General features: G+C 38.5%; 1 protein-coding gene across 2 annotated transcripts; it reads right to left on the bottom strand.

Moving 5' to 3' along the window:
• Positions 1 to 1,922: 1,922 nt before the first annotated feature.
• LOC143866517 (heterogeneous nuclear ribonucleoprotein Q-like) lies at positions 1,923 to 14,334 on the bottom strand. Of its 2 annotated transcripts, none has more exons than XM_077375991.1 (9): positions 14,221 to 14,334; positions 4,888 to 5,370; positions 4,696 to 4,812; positions 4,048 to 4,188; positions 3,693 to 3,863; positions 3,365 to 3,569; positions 3,093 to 3,265; positions 2,769 to 2,854; positions 1,923 to 2,293 (listed from the first exon to the last, which is right to left on the bottom strand). In XM_077375991.1, exons 2-9 carry the CDS (start codon positions 5,317 to 5,319, stop codon positions 2,143 to 2,145), a joined length of 1,476 nt encoding a protein of 491 aa, XP_077232106.1. In that variant the 5' UTR covers positions 5,320 to 5,370; positions 14,221 to 14,334; the 3' UTR covers positions 1,923 to 2,142. The 2 variants fall into 2 exon arrangements, with proteins under 2 accessions (XP_077232106.1, XP_077232107.1); XM_077375992.1 differs by having other exon boundaries at positions 4,888 to 5,328; positions 14,221 to 14,315.
• Positions 14,335 to 25,751: the final 11,417 nt, after the last annotated feature.

Below are 25,751 nucleotides of genomic sequence, written 5' to 3'. Positions count from 1 at the left end.
CACTGTCCCATCCAGTCCTATCCAGTCCTTGTTCAATGAAAATCGGTTCTGTGTTACGTTGTTTCGAAGGTTTGATTTGTGGATTTCCACACATTGCTTGATTATTCTCCCATTTTTTCTCTTTAGCTTATGATGGGATTTGGTGATGAAAATATTAGGATGAGGAACTGAAGGTTTGATGAGAGAGATGTGGAGACTGCAATAAGAATGGATTCTTTGAAGATTTTTATCATTTGATATTTGATTTATTCAGGCTTCTAGCTTTTTTGCTTGGCCTATTCAGCTCCTCATTCAAATCTAATTTCATCCAATTAAATCATAGAGAAAAGGGAATTAAATGGGAGGATAAATATACAGACATGGAAGGAATACATATATAAGGGGGGTGCAATTAGAATGGTGGGATGTGGTTCTTTTTTTTGCTGTTTTGTGGGTTTGATATTGATAACAGATGTGGAGAATGTGATTGCAGTTTTAAATCAGGGTCCTCTGTTTTTATTGTACTTTGAAGAAGATCCACCAAAAAGAAGTCTGAAGATTTTTCAGGGTTTGGGACATCACCTTTTGCTTTGCTTGGGAACCTTTATAAATTATTTCTTCTCCAATTTCCTTTCTTTTCTCTTCCTTAAGTTTGAATTGGTTTATTGTGGTGAGACGTGGAAAGAGAGTGCAATCAATTAAAGAGATATTTGTCACCCGCCAAAGAAATTTGAAAGTTTAAGAGCAATAAAAGAAGGTGGTTTAGTATTTAGATTGCATTTAGGCCTTGCATCACTCGTTCAATTCAGCAACTAAACAATGATGTGGGCCTATTGTGGATGGATCATATTACAAAATTTACCTCCATCCAATGCGTTTTAAACACGTTTTTTTTTACTAAACAATTTTACTCCACCATATTTTATAAATGACAGAATCTTAAACTCATTTTCTTGTGTTTCCGTTTTTTTTACTGTGTTTTTTTTTTTAACCGGTACCGTATTAAACTCAAATCTTTGTAATCCCGTTCTTTTGCCGAATCATGTTTTGCTAACTATGATCAAGACACCTTAGCGGTCTAATCAGTCAGCTTTTCAAACCCATATATTTGATGAGATATTGGACGGAGTATCAGGATCTTCTATCTCATTTCATCATGTTAGGGAGATGGGCTAATAGCTAGGCCGATAGCCTCACTGATAGCAGCCAGATCCAACCCGACCCAAGTTGCACCCCTAGTTTGTAGGAACCAAGCAATACCTCAACTACATGATTCTTACTATTCCTACTTAAATCAAGGCCCGAATTACCCACAGATGCACCATCAAAATTAAGCTTGACAATAAATACAATGCGGTATCCACCCGAGTATCAGCTTACTTTGCCTTTCCTACTTCCAACTACAAAGATTGTCTATAAATCACTGACTGGAAAATGCACCCTTTCCTTCATTGGCATTACGCACACGTTAATGGAAGAAAGATATTGAGCGAAGGCCAGTTTAGAAATTATTGGAGTTGAGGAACACTTCTTTGGCTGATATTGGGGGTGTCATTTTCATTTATCAATTCTTTTTGAGCAATTATCAACACAAAGATTTGCAAGGCAATTTTGCAGAAAGCCATTTCGCAGCTGATATGCAGAATAGAACAGCCACCTCAGATGAACTGAATGAAAGAAACAACATCTGTTGAAAGGTGAGCCTGTGTGGCTGTTATCTCATGCAAAAGTTAACCGTGAGAAGGTTTTCCTTGAAATTGCCATACAAATCCCATCAAGTATAACACATTGGTTTTGAGTTTTTTCCAGGTACAATATTTCTTTTCATGACGAGAATCGAAAAAGATTTTGGGAAGAAATGGCCAAGCTCCAGTAGCACCTGGAGGGTGAGTTTCAGGCTAAGGCCCCTCTGAGGCAGAGTGGAAAACTTGCAAAAGTCGCCATAGAAATTAAGGAGACTGTCTTATCCGAATTTGTTTTAAATATGTCAGATTACAAAAGCAGGTAGATAAAAAGTAAACAATACCTGATAAGAATCCACAACATTTATAAGATTAGTTGTTACCATTTTCGGGGTACTTGCTACACGAGGATGATAACCTCATAAAACAGTGTGCAGAAATAAATAGGGGGCATGTTAAATCTCCAGCCCAAGGAAGAAAATCAATACGGGTGAAACCTGCGCCCACGGTTGTTATCGCTGCTTTGGCGTCCGCGGTTGTTATCATTGCTTTGGCGCCCGCTCGAACCACTGCTCCTATTTCCACCTCGCTGTGAGGGCGGCGGTGTGGATACAGGAGCTCCAGGCTGTTGCCTGCAATAAGACATCAAGTACAATATAATTTATATATCAATAGATTTTTCCTTTTTTTTCGAATGGTAGATTTTCCCTCTCTCTTAGGCCACATTTGGAAATCATGAATTTTTTTCCCATGGATTATTTGCTTACTCAATGGTAAGGGACGCCAGGGGAGCAAGATATCTAAGAGGGCATGGTTCAGGAGAGGGTGACAAACAAGGGAAGAAAACTCTACTCAAAATATGATACTTCTTCCCAGTTTTTAGACTTTTCTCACCCTCTATTCACCCATGCTCTCTCAAGTCTCCCTTTACCCCTCTCACCACATTTAAACTAATATTTCATGGAAAAAAAATTCATGGTTGCAGACATGTCTATATCAAGAAATTACCTCACTTGAGATTATTGAGAGAGAGAGAGAGAGAGAGAGAGAGAGAGAGTTGAAAAAAAAGGGAAAAAAAATCAGCACTCCTCGACAATGAATACTTACAGGACATATCCAAGCCGTCCATCTGGTAATAGCATAGGCACCATTGCCATACCAGCAGGGGACGGTCCCCTGCCATAGATCATAGGCTGCAAGACAAAAGCCATTGTTATGTCATAAACAGTCAAAATAGCCTTAAAATAAATGGACCACTTGAGACAAAAGCCATTGCTATGTCATAAACAGTCAAAATAGCCTCAAAATATATGGAGCACTAGAAATAGATTCTGCTGCCTATTGTTCCAAGCCTATGTGCCAGTGGTACGAAGGGTTTAGATTTCATCGGTTCTAATTTCTAACAGAAAGCAACAACAAATGAAAACACACCTGCCCAAAGCCTGCGCCATACCCAGCACCGAGAGAACCATATCCACCACCCATTACACCATAACCACCACGGAGTGGATAGTTAGGAAGAAGACCCGACTTTTGTGAATTTGGTCCAGTGTCCGATTTCCGATCAGTTTGTGGCTTCGCAAGGGAACACTCGAGAACTTGACCTGTAAATAATTAGAAGCCCAGCTTGCATCAAATCAACATTTTATAATCCACAAAATGAAGAAGATACGCAACACAAGAGCTTCAAAGCAAGGGCCCACCATCTATTTCGTATTTTTCAGTGTTCTTGAGTGCCTTCATGGCACTAGACCTCTCTGCAAAGTGAACAAATCCAAATCTGTTCTCGTGTCCAGACTTGGGGGGTGGCAGTATAACTTTTGTGATCTCACCGTTGTGTTCAAATAGTTCCTTTAACTGATCCTGTGTAATGTTTTTGGGCAAGTTTTTCACATAAACTGCCTTAACCTGCAGATGGAAAAAAATCCAATATTTGTCAACCTAACACATTGTTTGGAAAGAGTGCCAACTGCAAAGCCAAGAAAAGAAGTACCAAAGCCGGAAATGAATGAGAAGACTTATAAGGAGTACCTGTGAAGTAGAAGACTCGGCACTTTTAGGGTCAGCCCAGCTCACTGTTGGGGCGTTAGTGTCTAGCTTGAATTTTGGGCTTGACATTTTCTCCTTTGAGTACTCGGCACATGCACGGTTATAATACTCAATGAATGCAAACCCACGGTTACGGCTAGAATTTTGTGGATCCTGTTACAGCAAAGTGCAAGACTTCAATGTAGTAACAGATCAACCAATCCAACATCATAAAACTGGGGCTCGTAAAAAATAAAACAGGTTCAAAATTATCACTTACGAAAGAACAGGAAACTGGCAAGTGTCCTTTTTACCACAGTAATCTAGAACTTTAAAAAAAAAAAAAAAAAAACCTTACCTTGAGTAGTTCCACAGTGGTAACCCCAGGGCCAAGCTCTGTCACAATCTTCTTCAAATCTTCATCTACCCAGCTTCGTGGGACATTACCAATAAACAACCGATGCTTTGCTTGGGATGAAGAACACTTTACTTTTCTTCCCTGAAAGATTTATGCAAGTCATAGGTGATTCAACAGAGATTCCAGGCAGACTAAACACTAGTACTATTTTTTCCTTCAAATTTCCGTACCACTAATGTAACACAGGTAGCAACTGACCAAAAAAAAACTCTCCTTAAGAATGTAAAAAACTAAAAATTGCTACATTTTTCTCAAAGCTCCAAACAACGATAGAAATATTGATTATTATTGCAAGAAACTGCCACTCAATAGGAAGTGATTGCAGAACTTCATGCAACTCTCAAACCTTGGTACGAAATTCTATAAAACATCAAAATTAGTCAAAGTATATATAATGACGTCTCTACTATCACTCAGGCCAACTGCAAAAAATGGAAATAATGTATTGCCAGAAGATCCATGATCTGTCTACATGACTCGAGCTGTATTTGCCATTTTACAAAATGATGTTTGTGCCTGTCCAAGCCCAGTGACAATGAGACAAACATGCAAAATGAAACAGAAACAATAAATAATGAATGAAATTACCTTGAATTCAGTATTATTCAAATCCTCAATGGCCTTTGAAGCCAATTCTTTAGTTCTGAAGGTCACAAAAGCATAGCCCTTGTTCTCTGTCGAATCCTTGCCTTTCATTATCCTGACCTGTTATTGCCAAACATGAACGTAAGCATACATTAAGCAGAATGAAGAAAGGCAATAGATACAACAATAATTTACCTCAGTGACTTCTCCAACAGACTCACAGAAGCTCCTCAAATCCTCTTCGGAGGCATCATGAGGAATTCCACCAATATATACTTCAGAGCCATGTGGAGGAAGAGCAAGAAGCTCAGCATGCTTTTCACTCTCATCACTATCCTTCTCATCCGCAAATTTCATCTCTTCATCACCATCAGCGACAGCTCCATTGGGGCCTGCAGTGTCTTCTTCTTCTTCCTCTTCGTCAGCCTCTTCTTCTTCTTCTATCTCTTCCTCTTCTTCCTCTTCCACTTCCTCTTCTTCCTCTACTTCTTCATATTCAACCTCTTCCTCCATAGTCTCTTCACCGTCATTATCACCGTCAAGATCCACCTGCTCTTCTGGTTCAACTGGCTTTGCAGGCTCAACTGGTTTTGGAGCAACTGTAGCATTTGCTCTTGTCCTCGGCATCTTGTTTATCTAACAAAATCTTGCAAGGCGACTGTGAAGGAATCGTAGAAGCTGGGAGCATTTGCACAAGGTAGCATACAAATATGGATAGGTGGAAAAAAATGAATGGCCAACAGGAGTTGCAAAGTAAGAACCTCGACAGAATGCATGCCATGAGTATGGCTCCAAGGAGTTTCAAAGTGAAAGATTTTCTTTAAAAGGGATGATAAAAACAAGTAGCACTAATAGAGACAGGCAAGAAGAAAGAACCCCGAAAGATAATCAAGAGGATGCTCAACAGGTGCAAAAATGAAGAAAAGAATTTCTTGCAGTTTAGATACCAGGCTCCCGCCAAAAAAATACTCGCCAGTTTAAGTGTCTATTAATCTAAATTCCGGCACAATGCAATGGGAGAAAAGAAGGAAAAAAACAGAAGCAGCATAATAAGAAATAAGGAGTTGGACAGCTGGTAGTAAAATAATAAACAATAAGACATTTGTATTCCTCCATAATAATATAAGAAGACAAAATATGATGATATTCATAAAAGAAAAAAAAGGCAATGAATGTCAAAACAAAAAAAATACACAACTCCAATTTCCAAACAATGTAGTCGATCCACAGATCTCCATAGAGATAAATGACATTGATAATGAAGGTTTAAAGCGGTAGTGGGGAGGCATAGAAATAGGTAACCTATGAAGTAGATACAAATTATAAAACAAACACAGACAAAGAATAAAAGAAATCCAGTAAAGGAAAAGATCAGTGTTGGGTAATTAATCATGAAAAATTCTCCAAAAGCCAGTAAGGCATGAAAAAAAATGTTCAACATTTCGTTTGAATTGTCTCAGTGGGATAGCATTAACCTAATAATGGGCATCAAAGTTTTAAGAAAGAAAAGAAGAAACTCATCTTATATCAGTTAGTAAAGAAAATTGAAAAAGAAGAACACAAGCACATGCAATTCTGAAGCACATTCCTACGCATAAGGTGGGGATTGGAAGGTTGGTGGAGTTACGGGGTAAAGCACCCATGGGCTGGATTTGGGGTGCAGCATCCAGTTTCCAACCGAAATCGAAATTTAAAACCATGATATCGCATAATCATCATCATCCACAAATGATTCCAAGATTGAACCATCTACATATGTTATAGACTCATCCAACCAGAAAGTTCATCAACATGGACCAAAAGTTATAGATCTCCCGTGAGGTTTGACTTGATTAGTTTGAATAGTGTTTGAAACCAATTCATTCAACAAATGAAATCAGCTCTGAAGGGATCCCTCATATCATATGCTCGGGGCATAAAAAGACAAATTGATGCTATACTTTGGTTTGATTTTTTGTGTTTATTCTTGTTCATAACTTTGGCTCTTTTGCAGCTTTTCTTTATCAATAAAGCTTTCGTTACATCTCCATTAGAAAAGAGTCAAAAGACTCATAAATAGGCAGACATGCCAAGTGGAATTTCATTAAACGTTCATTTATAAGAATAAATTGACATTTTGCACTAAAGAAGTGATTGATTCAACAAATTTGGTTATCCTTTTGGACTAAATAAAAAAATAGTAGGGAAGTATCACGCACGCCTTGACTTCAGAAGGGCAGAACTCCATAAGACCATCATTTAAGTATATTAGAATTTGTAAGTAGGTATTTTCTTACTGGTAACATAGGTATGATAAAATTGGGAAGATTTAAAGGGTTGTTTCACACTTAGAAAAAGTTTTCAACAAGTAGGATTTCTAAATATTTAGCATTTACCTATTTGTGATTAGTTTCTGGTTATTGAGCAGTTTCCTTTGTTTTTTTTGGAATGGCGTTATTGAGAAGTTTCCTAGGGCCTTGGCAAATGTTTATAAATATGATTCCATCATTCAATTTAGTATGTTTGGTCCGAATCGAATCAGGCATATTTATGTTTTACTCCGCGTGACTATTCCTTAGCCAGGCTTGGGCAAAATAGCAGAGCAAATACAAGTATTACAAGCATAGCAAAGCAAAGCAAAACTTTGGTTATCTTCTTTGTTGATCATTCTTCCTAAGTTTCAATCTGTCATTTTGGTACAGAACAGAAACTTGAATAAAAGACAGTGAGTTGCAATGTGCTATGGCTACAGGAGATGGTGGACTCGCTCATGATGCCTATGGTGGTCCTGGCCTACTCACATGGACCCAATTGAACCTATCCCTAAGTTATAAATTCCGTTTCGTTCGCCATTTCGTTATGGCTACCTGAACGAAATGTTTCGGTGTTTCGTCCGTTTCGTTCGAAACTTTACGTTCCGCTACGACGAGGGAAATTTTTTTTTACCAGTTAAAAATATGAAAAAAAAAATCAGAAATTGAGATAAAAATAGAAGAAACAATTAATTAAACAAAATATGTAGAAGATCCAACATTTACTTAAAGGAAAATCACTATAAGCCGAAATGTCTGTGTAACTGTGTTGACCAGCATGTTGACCAGTGCGTTGTTGATCAGTGCCTGACAAGATGAAAAAATTTTAGAGACCAAATTATGAGACTTTTTTTACCAGACTTTTGGAATTTAATAATGTTTGGATAGATTTTGGAAGTTAGGATTTTGACCCGGCCCATTTTTTCGAATTTTGTACTAGAACTGGAAAGTTGACTTTTTATCCTTTTAGATTTGGGTCTTGAAACTATTTTTAATAGATTTGGGTCTTAAGTAAATGGACAATAAAAATAGTACATGTAAATACGGGGAAGAAGAGAGAACCAGGCAGCAGAAACAGGAAAAACCAGGAAGAAAAATCAGGAAGAGATAAAAAAACAGGATTTGGGGAATTCTGGATGAAACAGCACATTCCGCCTGTTTCGTCCGGAATTCCGACCGGAACGGAATATATGGTCGTTCCGTTCCAGATTCCGGTCCATTCTGTATGGAACGGAACGGAATTTATAACTTAGACCTATCCAAAATTGGTATTGTCAAATTGATTGCACAACTGCCTAAACTGGTACTTAGAAATATGGTGAAGATTGCAGAACAACATCAGTGGCTATGGCAGGTCTGAAGTGGAGAAAATCCTACGGCACGAGGAGATAATTGTCCGTTCATTACTCACAAAGTCACACCCATTTGGTGTGAAGCCAGGAGGAAGACAGCATCAATGGGCCATTTTGTAGCTATCTAAATCAGCATGGGTGATGAGGACCATCCCAGGTCTCATATTTAAAATTTTAAATGTTCTTAGGTGTCTTTTAAGTCCTTATAATTTATAAAAGGGCTACCACAGACTTTAAACACCAATATCCCTTGGTTTCTTTGAGTTATGAGGGTTTTAAATATGCCCCACACATATATTACAGGAATTTTAAGTGTGAGAGAGAGAGAGAGTTTAAGTCATCAGAAGTAATTTTACTATTTTAGTCTAAAAGTGTTAGGGTTTTTGTTTAGGATTTTAGAATTTTTTAGTGGGAAATGATTTTAGCACAACTATGTTTTGATACATGACGCTCATGTATCTTGTCTTTTAGCATTTAACTGTCACGTAAGTGCTCTTTGGGGACCATAAAAACCCTTTTACATCTCTTTAAATATAAAAGACAATAAACATGAGCGTCATGTATCAAAATATGTTTGTGGTGAAATCATTTCCCTTTTTTAGTTTTCTTCTTTTTCTTATATTGTAAGCCTCATGGCACTTTTTCTTTTAATAATTATGATATGGATGCTATGATGGAAGGAATGAATGAAAAGATTGATCTTCGTTACTTTCCAAAATTGTGGGAGTGAACCTTCATCCTCAAGGTGTGATGCCTTGATCTTCTCTGAGATGTGAAGCCTGGAATCTAGGTGTGATGCCAAGAAATAAGTATCATGTTTTTTTATTACTTAAAATCTAGGGCTGCTTAGAAACGAAGATGGGGTTGTGATTTGGGCTTTCAGTGGGCCAATAGGGGTGACAAACTCTAATAAGGCGGAAGTTCGTGTCATACACCAAGGAAGCAAATTGCTACAAAATGAAGACTTGAATAGGTTGGTGATAGAAGGGGATTTTCTCAATGTCATTAGGTGGCTTAGAGACCCTCATGTCGCCCCTTGGAGATTCGCAGCTTTCTTTGATAATATTTAGGATATAATCGGATCCTGCTCAATTGCCTTCAATCATTTTAGGCGGTCTGCAAACGGAGAGGCCGACAAACTTGCTAAAGTGGGTGTACATAGGGACACAGTTGAGCTCTTAGATTTCCTCCCACCCTAGTTGTTTTTTGTTGTATTATGTTATTTTTCAGGCTCTCTGTCTCATTGTAATTTATGGGATCTCCTCGGTCTTCGTTTGGTTTTAATGAAATTACTCTTACCATTCAAAAAAAAATCTAGGTATCGCTATTTTATCTCTTTTTTTTCTTGATTTCCTCTACAAAAACAATTTGTTAGGGAACTTGAAATATTCTTTCCTCTTGCCTAAAACCTCACAACCCTAGTTTTTCTTTTTATTTTATCCATCCTATCTCGGCCTAAACCTTGTGTCCCTTAATCTTGTCCAAAACCCTTTGCATGCACCTTCCCGGCATACATTTGCACCTTCCTAGCATACTTCTGCACCTTCCCAGCATACATATGCACCCTTCTAAACCTGCTTGAAACCTATTAGAAATATATTTCCAATCACATAACATATTTCGGCCTAAACCTTGTGCCCCTTAATCTTGTCCAAAACCGTTTGCATGCACCTTGCCGGCATACATTTGCACCTTCCTAGCGTACTTCTGCACCTTCCCGGCATACATATGCACCCTTCTAAACCAGCTTGAAACCTATTAGAAATATATTTCCAATCGCATAACATATTTTTGGAACCAAAATACTAATTTTCACCCTTCTTTTTCACCCCTACCGTCCATTCTATAGATCCGCTCCACATTAGATTGGTATCATAGCGAAGCATAGTCCTTCCTTCGATCGTTCTGCATCAATGAGTTTGTCAATTACCTAAGAAATCTAGAGGGAAACAAACGCTACTGCCTAGGTTTCGGACTCAAGAGAGCAGTAATTTCAGGGTCTGAACTCACAAGAATGAAGCTCTATTCAATGGGACAAAGGGAGGGGTGGGAAAGGATTTTTTTTATTTTTTGAAAATTAATGATTTTATTGCAGGGAGCGGTGGGAAAGGATATAGTCACTTTGTGTGTGCGTGACTTCAAAGTGAAATAAATGTGCAAATCAGACGTAGCCGGAATCCCGGCTTAAGTCCACCCAAAAAAAAACCCTCATGTATATTCAGTATTTGCAAAAAAAAAAAAAAAAAAAAAAGGGCATAAAATGGGCACTTATATGGATAATGTAGGTAGGCCTGTAGAGATTCTAATGGTAGTTCAAAAAAAAAAAAAAAAAAACAGTTAATGGTTATAATGATAGTTTGCTAGAATTAGTGATGTCCAGGTTTTAGTCTCCTATTGTTATTTTGCAATTGCTTTAAAGTCTCATCTGCTAATATAATTAAAGATATAGGCATTAGGGAGTTAGTAAAAATTGGTTTTGGTTTTGCTTATTCTTCTCCATGTTTTGTTTTCCCAAAATCTGCTTCACATCAAGCTATTGATTCAATAAGTTGTCAATCATTTTGTGCTGAAAATAAAAGATAACTGTCAACGGTTATTAATTACAAAAGATAAAATTTTAACCAAAAAACAAAAAATCAGTGTGAGAAAACAGGTAAGATGAGTGCAGAAGTAGTTCGTGAACAGGATTTAATTAAGAGTTGGAATCTTACAATGTGATCACAAGAACTACGAATTGTCAAATGTAAGACCAGTATTTGTTGCCTAAATATCTTTGCTATTTCATTTCTACACTCTCATCGGACTACACCAAATCATAACAATTAATCAATGTAAATATTTCGCCCAAATACACCATGCTTCAGAGATGCATCTATTAACAGGAAATGACAAGCAAGATCTTTAACCTCCTTACTGGCATATTCACTCAAAACACAACGTAAAACAAGGTGATCTACAACTTGTAGTTTCAAAAATCCATTTCAAGAAGCTATTTATTGTATTATCCCTCATATCTCTCATACATACAAATTGTGTATACAACCCTACAAGTAATAACGTTTCGAATATTGAACGTTTGCCTACAATATTAATGCAAACCTAGAAACCCTATGTTTGCATTAATATTGTATAATGGTCTGTCCCCTTTGATCAACTAATTCCATTTAGAATTTGTGTTTTTAATATTTTCTCTCTACGTTGGCAAGATAAGTGTTCTCGTATCAAAATAGTATGGCACCCACTAACCAGAATTTACCAAGTTACCATAGCCCATTACAGACACAGGCCTGCTCCCCACCTTGGACGAAGCCCATTTTGTCAGAACCTAGGAGTCCAACCCATAAAAAATCTTATCGCTTCCCTTTATTTGGCATCGCCCTTATCTTTAAAACTTTAAAAAGGCTTCACCCCTTATCTCAAGGGGTGGATGTTAGGGTATGGATTTGGGAATCTTCAGGAGTATTCACATCCAAATCTTTTTACAACCACTTGTTACCCTCTAATGCTGAACCGGAAGTTGCTAGAGTTTGGTCTATCTCGGTTCCTCCTTCTGTTGGAGTTTTCAAGTGGGCTGCTATTCTAGGGCAGATTCAAACGATTGATTTCCTAAGGGAAAGAAAGATGATTATTATTAATCACTGTATTCTTTGCCAAGAAGATGGTGAGTCGGCGATCCATTTGCTCCTTCATTGTAATTTTGCTAGAAAGGTGTGGGGTATGATGTTGGGGAGGTTTGGTATACATTGGGTTTTTCCTAGAGATATTGCTCAGGCTTTGGAATGCTGGCAATATGTGCCGTGGGGGAAGAAAGGAAAAATCCTTTGGAAGTTATCTTTTTTTGCTATTATATGGTCGTTGTGGCGGGAAAGAAATGCTAGAACTTTAGAGGTAAATCCAAAAGTGCCCTCTTTGTTGCTTCAAAAGCAATAGCGTTGACAATATCTTGGGCTAAGTCGATGCCGCTATTTAACTTCGTGTCCGCATTTGATTATGGTATGGATGGAGAGAAGTGTGTTCTAGTTCGGAATGGGATAATACTATTGTACAAGCATGGGACCCTCCGGTGAATGGTGATCATAAGCTAAATTTTGATGGATCGAGTCTAGGTAATACCGGCCCGGCCGGTATTGGAGGGGTTCTTAGGGATGATAAGGGGGTGGTGATTTTGCCATATGCAGGCCCTATTGGTACTGCTGATTCGAATGAGGCGGAAGTAAGTGCGGCTTATCAAGGAATTAAGTTGTTAGAAGGGGAAGATTTAAATAAAGTGGTGGTGGAAGCTGACTTCATCAATGTTATCCGGTTCACATAAGTTTCCTTGGAGGTTCGCGAACTTTTTCAATGAGATTCTTGATATTATCGGAGATTCATCTATGACGTTCAATCACGTCAGAAGGTCGGCAAATGATATGGCGGATTCTCTTGCTAGAAGAGGGGTTGGGTTGGAGTCGCTAGAGAAATATGATTTCATTCCTCTCTGATGCTTTTATTCTTTGAGCTGTAGTTTTTCCTTTTCTTCTCTGTACTATTCGACCATCTCGGTCTTTTTTAATGAATTCTACCATTCAAAAAAAAAAAGGCTTCACCCCTATTGTTCTTCTTCTTGGGAGAGTGTGTTGCAATGACCACGAGGGGGCTCACTCAAAGGTGTCGCTCACAGCCGGCACGTTCTCAGTGTTGAATAATCTGTTGGAATACTGTTTTGTAGTTAATTTTTATCTCTTAATAAAAGAGAGCTTTTTTCGAATGATAAAAGAGATCTTTAGTGTTTATATTTTTTTTAGCTTGTACTGCATGACCAGTGGCGATGTATTAGCTGAGACCATGTATTAGCTCTTGAAATGGAAATACTTTCATAGAAATGTTGGATTGCCATCATTTCCAATTTCTTCATTCAAATCTACAACAGTCTCGCAACTATAACACCGGATAAGAGCTTAGCAAGACCATTACTAATAAAATAAACCCATATCTAATAAAAAGAAAAGGAGCCCAAAGAAAATCTTCACTAATTAAATCCCCTAAAGCAATAGCAGAAACGAAGAAACTTTGAAATATTCAGAAGTCAGCTGGGCTAAACTCCACACTACGAAAACCCTAAATATTTCCATCGAACAGTCTGTATGCCAAAGAGATAGAATCAACGAGAAAGCCCTGGAAATAGGTAGCAGATCACCCAATGTAACGAAAGCAGTGAAAAAAAAAAAAAAAAAAAAAAAAAAAAACCATAAATCAAGAGAGCATGCGGTATAAAGAACATTATTCGCAGTTAAAATCCGAGTCACAGAATCCGAACTACACCAAAACAGTTCCCAAATGGGACTGTTACATGACTAATTGGCCGTAACACAAATAACAAAAGAAGAAGATAGAAAAGAGGGGGAAAGTGGCTGATTCGAGACACCGTGACCTACTAACGGTTCAATTCGAGAGGAATCATGACTCTTAAAAAAAAAAAAAAAAACGTTCATTTTTTGCGTCAAAATTCTCTACATTTCCATTGTAATACAACAACTTAAATACAAGCACAAAGTAGTACACACAATCCATCTACTTGCCCACAAGTCATCCACAACTAAAACCCATAACCCTAAAACACATAACCCACAACCCTAAACACATAATAACTATATTCTCACTAACCCCATAAACAACACTAGCATGCACATATCAGCAACATAAAACTCACGGAAATAGTAACTCTAGAAGCAAAGGACAAATGTAGAGATTCGAAAAAGAAACTATCTTCAAATGCAAGGGAAAGAGAGAGAATAGAGAATAAGACAAGATTTCCTAGTTCTGAAATTCCAAAGAACGCAATGATATCAAAGAAATCACATACAGAAAAAAAGAAAAAAATCTACTAAGATAGGAAAGAAGATTACCAGAAAGAAAAATTGCTAGCTTCCAATTCAAGGAGCGAGAGAGAGAGAGAGAGGAGAGAGATAAATCTGTTGATGAAAGGGTTTTATAGAAAAACCCTAGTTTCAAGTTCTACGCCCTGAAAGTATGAGTCCGAAAGTAGCCCTGTTTCATATATAGAAATTGTACTGGGTAAGTAGGGTATTTTAGTCATTTTGACAATAAAAATTAATAAATGACGACAAGACTCTGAGCATACTATAACTAGATTGGGATGTTGCTAATGTGCGCTGGTAGAGAGCTAGGGATTAATCTGCGCACTCCGAGTCCTGAGGACTGAGTCACTGAGGAGCGCCGAGTGCAAATAAAAACACAGCGGGTCCCACCTTAGGTTGATCGAACCATTTATATTCTTGAACGTTGAGCACTCTAGACGGGGAGTTAGTCCCACTCCCACGGTCCCCCCACCCATGGTTAGCAAGACGTGAATTGGCAATTAATCCGGATGGCAGAGATTTAATGCAGAGGAATGATAGAATGAAGTGCGCCCTTGTAAAAACCAGTTTCAAGAGCGCCCCCATTGGTAAGTTTCAGCAAAAGTCAAAGCTGTTTTCATATTTTCATGCGCCAACTACATTTTGGGGTGCTATCTTGAATGCACTTTGCTGAAACTGATCAATAGGGATGCCCTTTGAAACTGGTTTTTGTAAGGGTGCCCTTCATTCTATCATTCCTCAAAAAATTTCATTTAAAAACTGGGATTTGCTAGCATCCATCGCATTAAGGCATTTCGCGGAGTGTCTATTGCATAAGAGAAGAGCCACCTCAGATGAATTAAAAGAATAAGACAAATTCGAGCCTATGTGCCTGCTCTCTTATGCAATGGATCCTCCGCTAGCAAAGCCCTACTTTAAATAATTTCAACAGCAGGTCCTATAGTTCTTTTTCTACAACTTTCTCATGAAAGACTTTCCGTTGGGAAGTGATATATCCGCCCATTTTGATTACTTGGGACATAGGCCAGTGTACAAGGGAATCAGCCCCATTGAATCCTTTTGACATCTGCAGTCATTGATACAATACAATGCTGCTGGGTGTCCCAAGTAATCAAAAGGGGCGGATATATCACTTCCCTTTCTTTTTCCTATGGAGTTTTCATCTTAGAGGGGTTTCAAAACTTTTGATGTAAGTAACATTTGAACAATTTTATTTGGGATTTGCTAGGGTCCATTGCAAAAGGCATTTCATGGCTGGTCTGTCGCATGTCAAACAAGCCACCTCGTGAATGGAGACAAACTTTTTGTCTAACATTCACGAGGTGGCTGGTCTGGCATGCGGCAGACTAGCCGTGATATGCCTTTTGCGATGGACCCTAAGTTTGTCTCCATTCACGAGCTGGCTTGTCTGACATGCGGCAGACCAGCCGTGAAATGCCTTTTGCGATGGACGCTAACAATTCCCATTTTATTTTATTCAATGTTTTGTGCAATGTGCTAGATCCAAGTTACCTTCACCGTGTTGTGTTGTATATCCCTGACAAACAAGCATATCCGCGCCACTTGCTAAGGCCCTTGTTCCTTTCGGGTTTTGAGAACCGATTTTGAGTCCAAATCCGATTAATTTTGAGTTCAATAATCAGTTTCGGATTCAAAATCGGTTCACAAAATCCAGAATGAACAAGGTCTAAGTCGTGATGCGCTGATAGCCAATGTAAGTCCAATAATCTTCCTAGATGCATTCACAACCCTTATTATGTAATATTATTCAACAGCTGATTCCTCTCTTACCTTTCCTCCACCTGATTCTAAGCAGTCCTCTGCATCCTTTTAGTATTCTCTAATCATATAAGAGTTTCAGTCAGACTTAAAATTATCATTAGAGGGTCCAGCCAAATTTTTAACTTTTTACTTCTAAGCTCTGATGTTTCGTTTCTGCCATAGTGCATATTATGTTCCTAATCATCACTGAATATCTGAGCAGATTTACTTTCCTCTTGTCACTAGCATTATCATCTTTCAAGAGAGAGAGAGAGAGAGAGAGAGTCTTCATGCATGCCAGATTGATCAAGAATCGGATTGAGTTGAAGGCATGACTCAGTTCTCCTAACCCCAGAAAAATGAGATTAATTGGAGGTTTTTTTTTTTTTTTTTTGAATCTTGAAGTGCTCTGATTGAGTAGTTGTTTATGTTTTGTGTCAATTCAAACTCACTTCATTAATTCTAACTTGGGTTTTGAGTTCTTAAACCTGGACTTGAGATTTAACTCATTTTGGCTCCCTGTGCTAAGACAATTTTCTACTTCAGACCTAATACTAACTACCATTAAAAAAACTGAAACAAGAGAGAAGTATCACTCCAAAACTAATATTTATTCATGTAGGTACCTCCCTATTCAGTGATACAACCAAACAAGAAAAAGGAAAGAAATCCAAACGAGTTTTTTTAGGCCTTTGATACATACAACACCAACATCATAGTTCTAGTAAACCAGCCACCTACCATTGTACTTCTCAGTTGATGATTCTGAAGAACAACCATATCCAATAATGGTTTTCCAAATTTAAGTGGGAGATACCGCAAAACCCAGAAATGCTTCCCCTTTGAGTATCAGGGTTTTCAGAAAACTGAGTAAACCAATGATCTAAGGGATTTGCTAGCGTCCATCGCAAAAGGCATTTTGCGGCTGGGAATGGACAGACCAGCCGCAAAATGCTTTTGCGATGGACGCTAGGAATATTGGCCAAAAGTTTGGATGCTTCTTAATTAGTTAATTAGCAACCCCTTTGGGTCTGGCTTGAATGTGAGCACTGTACGCATTGGGTAACATTTTTGTGATGGGCCCTTGTTTGAGAGTTCTGAAAAATACGTTATAAATGGGGGTTCTGCCGGGCCATTGAGAATCTAGGCAGGGTTCTCTTTGATGGAACAACCTTGCTAAACTTTACAAAAAAATCTGAGCTATGAAAGTAATAAAAGTTTCTTTGTCCTGATGTATGGAGGTAATACCAAATTCTTTTAGCTTTGAGATGATATGTTGAACACTGGTCATAAACTAAATATCATCAGAACTCTACAAGGGGGAGGTCAATGGTCATAATCTAACATCACCATATCTCTACATGTTGAAATGTGCAAGTACTATTAGAGAGCATATTTATCACACATTAATGTATTCTTTTAAGCTTACATAAACCCAAAAGGCCACTTTAAATGCAAATATGAGTGTTTGTGTTGAATTTTTAGACATGAGTATTACACCTATGTTGAACTGTACTCTATCCTAAATCTCAAGATTTAGTAAATGGATCACAATCAATTCAATAATATGATGAAAGATCATTAAATAAGCATCACTTAGGACCTAGCACTTGTACTATTGACATTAACATAGAGATTAAAATAAGTAAAACACAGAAGCTGCAAGTTGCAAAGAAGATGATGGTAAGATTATATCCAAATCCTCCTAATCACCAACATACAAACTCAAAAGGCCAACCTCTAAGATTATTTCCGGATCCTCTCGTCAATGAATTATATCCAAGTGGTATGTGTAATGTTCCAGATTTTCGTAAAATGAATCTGATAAAGAGTGAGATGACAATGCACATTCTTTTCATTTCGCTAAGAAAAATGAATTGCAGCAAAGAAGTTAGAAATGCCCGGTCATGATCCAAACAAACAAGATTGAACCTTTTCCTGTCAAAACAGTTTCATACCAGAATTATCACATTATCAGTTCATCACTGAGATCATGATTTATATAATCAACTATATCAAAACATGAACCCCACTGTGACTATCCATATTTGCTACTACATCAATAAAATAAACCAATGATAGGGTAAGAGATTAAGTCACCTTTAGTCATTAGCGGTGGCTTCAACGGCCAGCAGAATTTCAATGTCCCAAGGGTTAAGCCGTTCAGTCGTATCAATGTCCTAGTCTACCTAATAAACAAAAAACAACTCATTTTCAAAAAAAAAAATATCAAACTCATATGAGACGTATTGTATTACCTTAATAGACTTCCATGGTGTAGACACCCCATTTTGACCGGACCCAAGTTTGCTGTGCTTGGGCGAAGCCCCATCTAATCACCAAGTTAGGATCCCGAATTGCACCCTAAGCTAGGTTAGGGTCCCCCATAGGTCCCCGTAAAATTTCATCAAGATCCGAGCTGATTTGTCAAATAAGACGAGCCGGGAGAGGGTGCATAGTACAAATCCAAAGGGGGGTGAATTATCTGAAGAATGGGATATCCAGTTGAAGAGGGGGGTGAGTTATCCTGTGATGGTCGCGCCCAGGCCGAATAAGACAAAAATGGCGGGCGCGACTCATCCATTTTTGTGCGCCCATCAAATGGGGGTGCGGATATCAACAGGTTATTTTAACCTATATAAAAAAAAATAAAAAACGAAGGGGGAGGAGCTCATTTGTAAATACAAAAAAAGATAGAGAGAGAGAGGAAGGGGGAGCTCATTTGAAAAAAAAAAAAAGAAAAAAAAAAAAAGAAAAAAAAAGAAAAAGAGAGATCTGCAGAGAGGGAGAGATAGCAGAGGGGGTGAGAGAGATCCGGCCACCTCATTCCGGTCAACCACCAACCGCCGATCACCTCCACCCCCATTTTTTCCGACCAAAATCCGGCCCCAACTCCGGCCACCCTTACCGATCGCTCAGATTTTCAAAATCTCGGATCTCGTCTTCCCCAAAATTCCGATCATCGCCACCTCCGACCGGCTGTGCCGGAATCCGGCCCCAACTCCGGCCACCATTACCGATCGCAGGTATTTTCATTTTTATGTTTATTTATTTATTTATTTTTAATTTTTTTTTCTCGTTTCATTCGTTTCATCATTACTGTTCGAAGTTTTATTAATATTAAAATTGTCGAAATAGTAATAGCTGTTTGCATAGTAATAGGATTAAATTTTTATTTTCGTGCATAGTAAAGCTTGCGTGAACAGTACTAGGTCGATTAATATTATTAAATTATTATTTTCGTCGATTAATATTATTAAATTATTATTTTTGTCGGTGAGTAATTATTGTTTTTTTGACCGTAATGATTATTTTATTTAAATTATTATTTTTGTCGGTTATTAATATTATTAAATTATTAATTTTTTTGACCGCGATGATTACTATTAATTAAGTATTATTATTTTTCTTTCGGTGGAATATTTAATTGTTATTTCGTTTCCAATTACCGAGGGACCCGCTTGTGTGGGGCCCGCCGATGTGGGACCGCTTGTGTGGGGCCCGCTTGTGTGGGACCCGCCGATGTGGGACCCGCTGATATGGGACCCGCTGATGTGGGACCGCTTATGTGGGACCCGCCGATGTGGGACCCGCTTGTGTGGGACCCGCCGATGTGGGACCCGCTTGTGTGGGACCCGCTTGTGTGGGGCCCGCTTGTGTGGGGCCCGTTTGTGTGGGACCCGCTTGTGTGGGGCCCGTTTGTGTGGGGCCCGTTTGTGTGAATAGTACTTGGTAGGTCCTACTGTGAATAGTAGTTTTGAATAGTAGTTTTGAATAGTAGTTTTGAATAGTAGTTTTGAATAGTAGTTTTGAATAGTAGTTTTGAATAGTAGTTTTGAATAGTAGTTTTGAATAGTAGTTTTGAATAGTAGTTTTGAATAGTAGTTGTGAATAGTAGTTGTGAATAGTAGTTGTGAATAGTAGTTGTGAATAGTAGTCTTGAATAGTAGTCTTGAATAGTAGTCTTGAATAGTAATTATAAATAGTAGTCTTGAATAGTAATTATAAATAGTAGTTTTGTATGCTTTATTTGCTCATCACATTTACTCAAACTTAATCTAACAAAACCTGAAGGCATCATAGATTGCGCGAACTTATTGCACACACTTACATCACTTGCATCTAAACCCCTGCATCTCACATGCACACACGTCCTATTTTAGGAACCCGGAGTGTTATCTAGCATGGTTGACTGGGATTTCATCACCTGGTGCCTCTGTGCTAGAGAAGCATTCCACCCTTAGCCTAGTACCTTTATGGTACGTAAACGGATCTCTTGTTCACGTACTGATACGCCGGACACTGGTACAGTATATCGAACATGGATTCGCGCTAAGGGAACTCTTGGCCTTACCCCTAGATTAACCCACACATGCATGTAGTATACGAACACATGTGCATCACGTGTGTGAGCCTAGTTTAGGATATCCTACCCATTTGTGTCTAGATTAGGCCGTAGTCCATCTTCCAATGGCTACGATCGGTCCTAGGTACACAAACAAAGTCATGAGTCGAGATCCTTTCTCCACTCCGCTAGATTAGAGTTAGGGTTGATGCCTTCAGGTAACACTGATAAAATGTGTGAAGATTAAAAAACTTTTCCTTTGGGGTTAGGATGTAAATCCCATTCATTTCTAAAGATCTCATAGGATTAGTCATTCATGATCCATCCGTTGAAAGCAATCTTATGCTATCTCATCTCATCTTGATCACAGATTTTCAATCTTCTATTATATGATTCGATCGCGTTTCCATATCTTTTAGAGAGTCTTTTGACTCATCTGTCTTTAGCTGTTGTCAGTGGAGTCTTTGACTCGTGTTTTCTTTTCCTTTAGAGAGTCTTTGACTCATATATCCTTTAGTTGGTGTTAGTAGAGTCTTTGACTCGTGTTTTCATCTCTTTTAGAGAGTCTTTGACTCATTTATCCTTTAGTTGGTGTTAGTAGAGTCTTTGACTCATGTTTCTTTTCCTTTAGAGAGTCTTTGACTCATATATCCTTTAGTTGGTGTTAGTGGAGTCTTTGACTCGTATTTTCATCTCTTTTAGAGAGTCTTTGACTCATTTATCCTTTAGTTGGTGTTAGTGGAGTCTTTGACTCGTATTTCTTTTCCTTTAGAGAGTCTTTGACTCATATATCCTTTAGTTGGTGTTAGTGGAGTCTTTGACTCGTGTTTTTCATCTCTTTTAGAGAGTCTTTACTCATTAATCCTTTAGTTAATGTTAGTGGAGTCTTTGACTCGTGTTTCTTTTCCTTTAGAGAGTCTTTGACTCATTTATCTTTTAGTTGGTGTCATTGGAGTCTTTGACTCGTGTTTCCGTTTTTAGAGAGTCTTTGACTCATATGTTTCATTTGCAGTATTATTAGAGAGTCTTTGACTTCGTTATCTCATTTCAGTGTTATCAGTTGCTCTTATTAGAGAGTCTTTGACTCGTTTATCCTTTAGTCGCTTTTATTAGAGAGTCTTTGACTCATTTATTCTCCAGTTACTGTCATTAGAGAGTCTTTGACTCATTTGCTCTTATAATAGTATTATTAGAGCATAGTTGATTTGCCGTAAGTGTTTGATAGGTAGAGAGTTCGTTTCGAACTACGTTGGCTTGATCCTCTTCCACGAGGTACGTAGTGCAGCTTGGGATCCACATCCCAAGTCCAGCCAAACCTTTAAAAATAAAAATTTTAAATCTTTCAAAGTTACAAAAATATTCAAACCATTTTCAAAAAGATCTTCCTCTAGAGTTAGGAGTATGTCCTAGCTGTTTAGGTTGTGTTCTAGAGTTAGGAGTTTGTCTTGATTTGTATTGATATGGTATGTCCTGTCGTGTGAGTGTCCCTAGAGTTAGGAGGCCTCGAGTCGATCGGTTAGACATTTAGTCGAACCGATGGCTAGACTAGGCATATAGTCATCCCGTGGTTTTCATTAGGTTGCACGGCCTAGTTACACATAGGATTGTAGGAACCACCTGCATTAGCTTAAGGCTAATCAATCTGCATTTAGTTAGGGCATATAGGATGTCCTAAAATCCACCATTCATTGGAATTTAAATAATAGTTCAAGAAGCTTTAATAACTAGTCCGGTCTTTTAGATCGAGTCTAGGATAGAGGTCTAGGTGTCTTAGGCATCATAATTTTGAATAGGGCATCGAACTACGTGGGCTCCGATTCTTCCCGAGGCCGGGATACGTAGTGCAGCTAGGATGGATGGCCATTCTGGTCCGAGTCCAGTCCTGCATTAGAGTTAGGACTTGTCTTGTCCCGTCATACATAGCATAGATTTGTGTCTCATGTTTTGATATGTTTTCTTACTTTCTTGTACTGATACTATACCTTTGGTTGTAGCTTGCATGTGCGTGTCCACCAGAAACTTAGACACACATTAGGCATGTCACTCATAACCTAGCTTTGCTTAGGTGACACATTTTTCATTTCATTTTACGTGTTTATTTCTCCATTCTCAGGAAATGCATGCTTAGGTAGACGATTCCTGAGGATTGTTCCCATTTCACATGATTTTTACTCAAACTTCTTTGGAATTAATGAAAATGGCATAAGAGACCAAGTGCTTGCACTCGGGCGAATTGGGGGTGCTCTCAGACCTTCCCCATTCGTAACCAGGCACGAACCCATATATATTTCTGGTTATCCATTGCACAGAGGATTTGATTTTAGGGTTCCATGGCCTATCCATGGATGGCGACTCTGAGTTCTTTTTAGGTACATCTCGGTTTCGAGCCCTGGCTCCTGATCAGGATGTATCTCATTCGTTTTGTATCGCCACTCGTGCTATGCTGTGAGGGTGGCATCCGTTTCGAGAGTTCCTTGGCAGAGCTCTCCTTCACATTGTGGATGATCTTAGAGGATTGCTGTGGGGACCTCGCGTCCCTCGCCGCACTCGTCCTCTCCGGATCGGGGTCCACAGGCTGGCGACTCTGCTGGGGAGTTCTTGAAACATTGCCTAACTCTATAAAAATGCCATTTTTGCTAACTTTGGAGAAATTTGAGCTAAAATCATTTTAAATGGGAACTCTATCGTTAGAATCCAGGGGCGCCAGGCAGGTGCGTAATTAAAACAAGGGATTCACACACTACACATCATGCATTATCATATTTGTTTTTCCTTGTTTTTCCTTCTTGGCTCCACGGGATAGATTCAATGCGTGCCCGACTGGGATGTCTTCACCCTGATGGTACTGTTGAATCTATTTCCAAGCTATGCGCCAACGCTGCAGCCGTAAACACTCGGTGCACTTGTGTTTACAGCAGCCGATGAGCAATGAAGCATACTATGTATAACACTCGGTGCACTTGAGTTATACATGTTAAGTATGTTTCATACGCATGGTACCCATTAGATTGAGTCCGGAGCCCTACTTTGTTTTATATATTATATATATACTTACTGACCTAGTGAAGCCCAACTAGGAAGTACCCGTGTTTATATAAGGATATTGCATTCATATAGGGTCGAACATGTGTTGCTCACACATGTGGAGCCTAGAGTTAGGAGCTTTGCCCCATTTGTAGACTAGGGTAGCTCATTTTATATGGCTACAACATGGTCCTAGCACACTCATCAGTCTGTCTTGAGTCGAGATTTTCTCGACTCCGCTAGATTAGAATTAGGGCTGGTGCCCCTGGTTAGGATTTGTGTGTATGTGTATTTACTTATATATACTGATTATGTATATTATGGTTCTCCTCTTAGTCAGAGATTCCTTATTCCTTTCAGTCGGTTATATCCATTCCGAATTTAGATCTAGATCTAGTCAGTGGATTTTGACCGTCATTACCTTGGCCGAGTTTAGCCCTTGATCTGTTGATTATAGGGTTTGACCCATTGTTGTATATTCTCACCTTTGGTTAGTCCATCTGTTGATCACCCTTCTCTAGTAACCGTTATTCATACCTTTCGATTGAGCTAGGGTGATCCCTTGTATAGTTGTTATGCTGCCGGATTTTATCCAGAACATTTTGAGCATGACGGCTACTCTTTAGAGTCAGTTTACTTAGTCTGGACCTTGACCTCCTCATATAGCCGTTATGCTGCTGGATTTTATCCAAAAGTATGTTAAGCATGATTGCTATCCTTTGGAGTCAGTCTGCCTTGTCTTGATTCTCATGTATACATCATTTAGTAGGATTAGATCCTTATTTGTCAACCTGTTTGTCTTGAGATCTGGCCGATAGCTCGTTTGCTGTCCTTATGACCATGGTCTATCATTTCATCTCATATTGATCGTACAGTTGTTGATATCCATCATTCAGATTTTAGATCTGGTCTTTGACCCTACTTTTGTCATTCTTATGGCCATGGTCTATTATCTGAGCCATTGATTTTTTGATCCATGTTTACCTATCATATATCTTTTACCCTTGGATCATATCAAAATCATTAATGGAAAAGTTTGATCTTACCTGTATTCTTTGAGTGCATGATCATTGCTGAGATCGAAATTTATTTTGATTATGGATGTTTATCGTTCCTGACTCTTTCATTCCCAAAAAGAAGAGCAGTTATACTCAAATGAGACTTCAAGGTGTGGATTGAGAATTCATTGAAACCCTGTTGATGTAGGTCATAATATCACTGTCTATTTCGCTTTGACCTTCATAGACAATATTTCTTTGATTTTTAGAATAAAATACCCTTTGGTGTATTTCAAGATTACTCTTTTCTCTGTTTGTTCAGAATCTTTATCCCATGACTATTGATCTAGTGTGTGTGCTTCCAAGTCAAGAGTCTATGTTTAGCGAAAGACCATTTTTTCTAAAGACTGACTATTTCTAATCATACTTGATCCAGGCAGTCTATTGTTTTACCCACATTGTCAACATAAGCCTTTTGTTGCCCCATTTAACCTAGACCTTGTGGAGTTGTCTTTTCTGTGATTTCTACTCCGGGATTGAACTTTATAGTTATCATTATCATGAGGAAAGGTGTATCACCTATAAGCTTTCAGTGTCAGTTCACTACCTTTGAAGAAGTGTCCTGTATCTTTAGATTTGTCTTTCATTGAGTGTACATCAACTTTCTTCTCTCTAAGTTGAAAAAGTTCAGTTACGTAGATGTTAAAAAAAAAAAAAATGAAGTCATGTCTGTCAATCTTTCTTATACAGAGTCAGTATTCTGTTTTCTATCAGAACTGTTGAAGAGCCCATTGAGGTGTGTCAAAAATCATCAATGTACTTACAGTCCTCAATTCAATAAAATTGTTGAGTTCGTATCTTTGATACTCTATGATTCACTCTTAGATCTAATGTTTAAACAACTAAAGACCCCCTTCTCGGATGAGAATGCAGACGAAATTCACCTCGAGATCTGAAAGATGGTCGAACGAGAGGAAGAGCGTCGAGCATAGCCACTTAAAGAAGAAATCAAAGCCATTGATAGTGGTATCGAAATCCGAAACTCGGGATGGATGGATTGGAAAAACTTTATCTCCTAAGGAGCGCAAAGAATTGATAAACCTGTTTAGAGGGGTTTGAGGTAGTTTTGCTTGATCCTATAAGGATAAACCAGGGGAATGCCCTGTCGTTGATCAAAGCAAGACTTCATCTGCTTTAGACATCCAGTTGAGGAATAAAATTTTAAAGAGATAAGCGTCAGGCATCCTGTGGAGCTGATGAGATATTGAGAGAAGATTTTCAGACAGAGTTGTGGAATCTTGAGCATAAATTCAAGATCTTTGAGACGGGAGTGGAGCACAGTGGTTGAAGTTTTGCCAGAAAACCGCCAGACTCCTAAAAAAAAAAAAATTTCAAAGGCTTTGAACCTTAAACAAAAGGGCTTGTACATC

This window comes from Tasmannia lanceolata, unplaced genomic scaffold (genome assembly GCF_043159265.1).
Source record: "Tasmannia lanceolata isolate RefF3 unplaced genomic scaffold, GAP_Taslan_0.1 ptg000135l, whole genome shotgun sequence".
NCBI lineage: Eukaryota > Viridiplantae > Streptophyta > Magnoliopsida > Canellales > Winteraceae > Tasmannia > Tasmannia lanceolata.
Note: the sequence above shows the minus strand (reverse complement) of the source record. Positions and strands in the feature narration are given on the sequence as shown.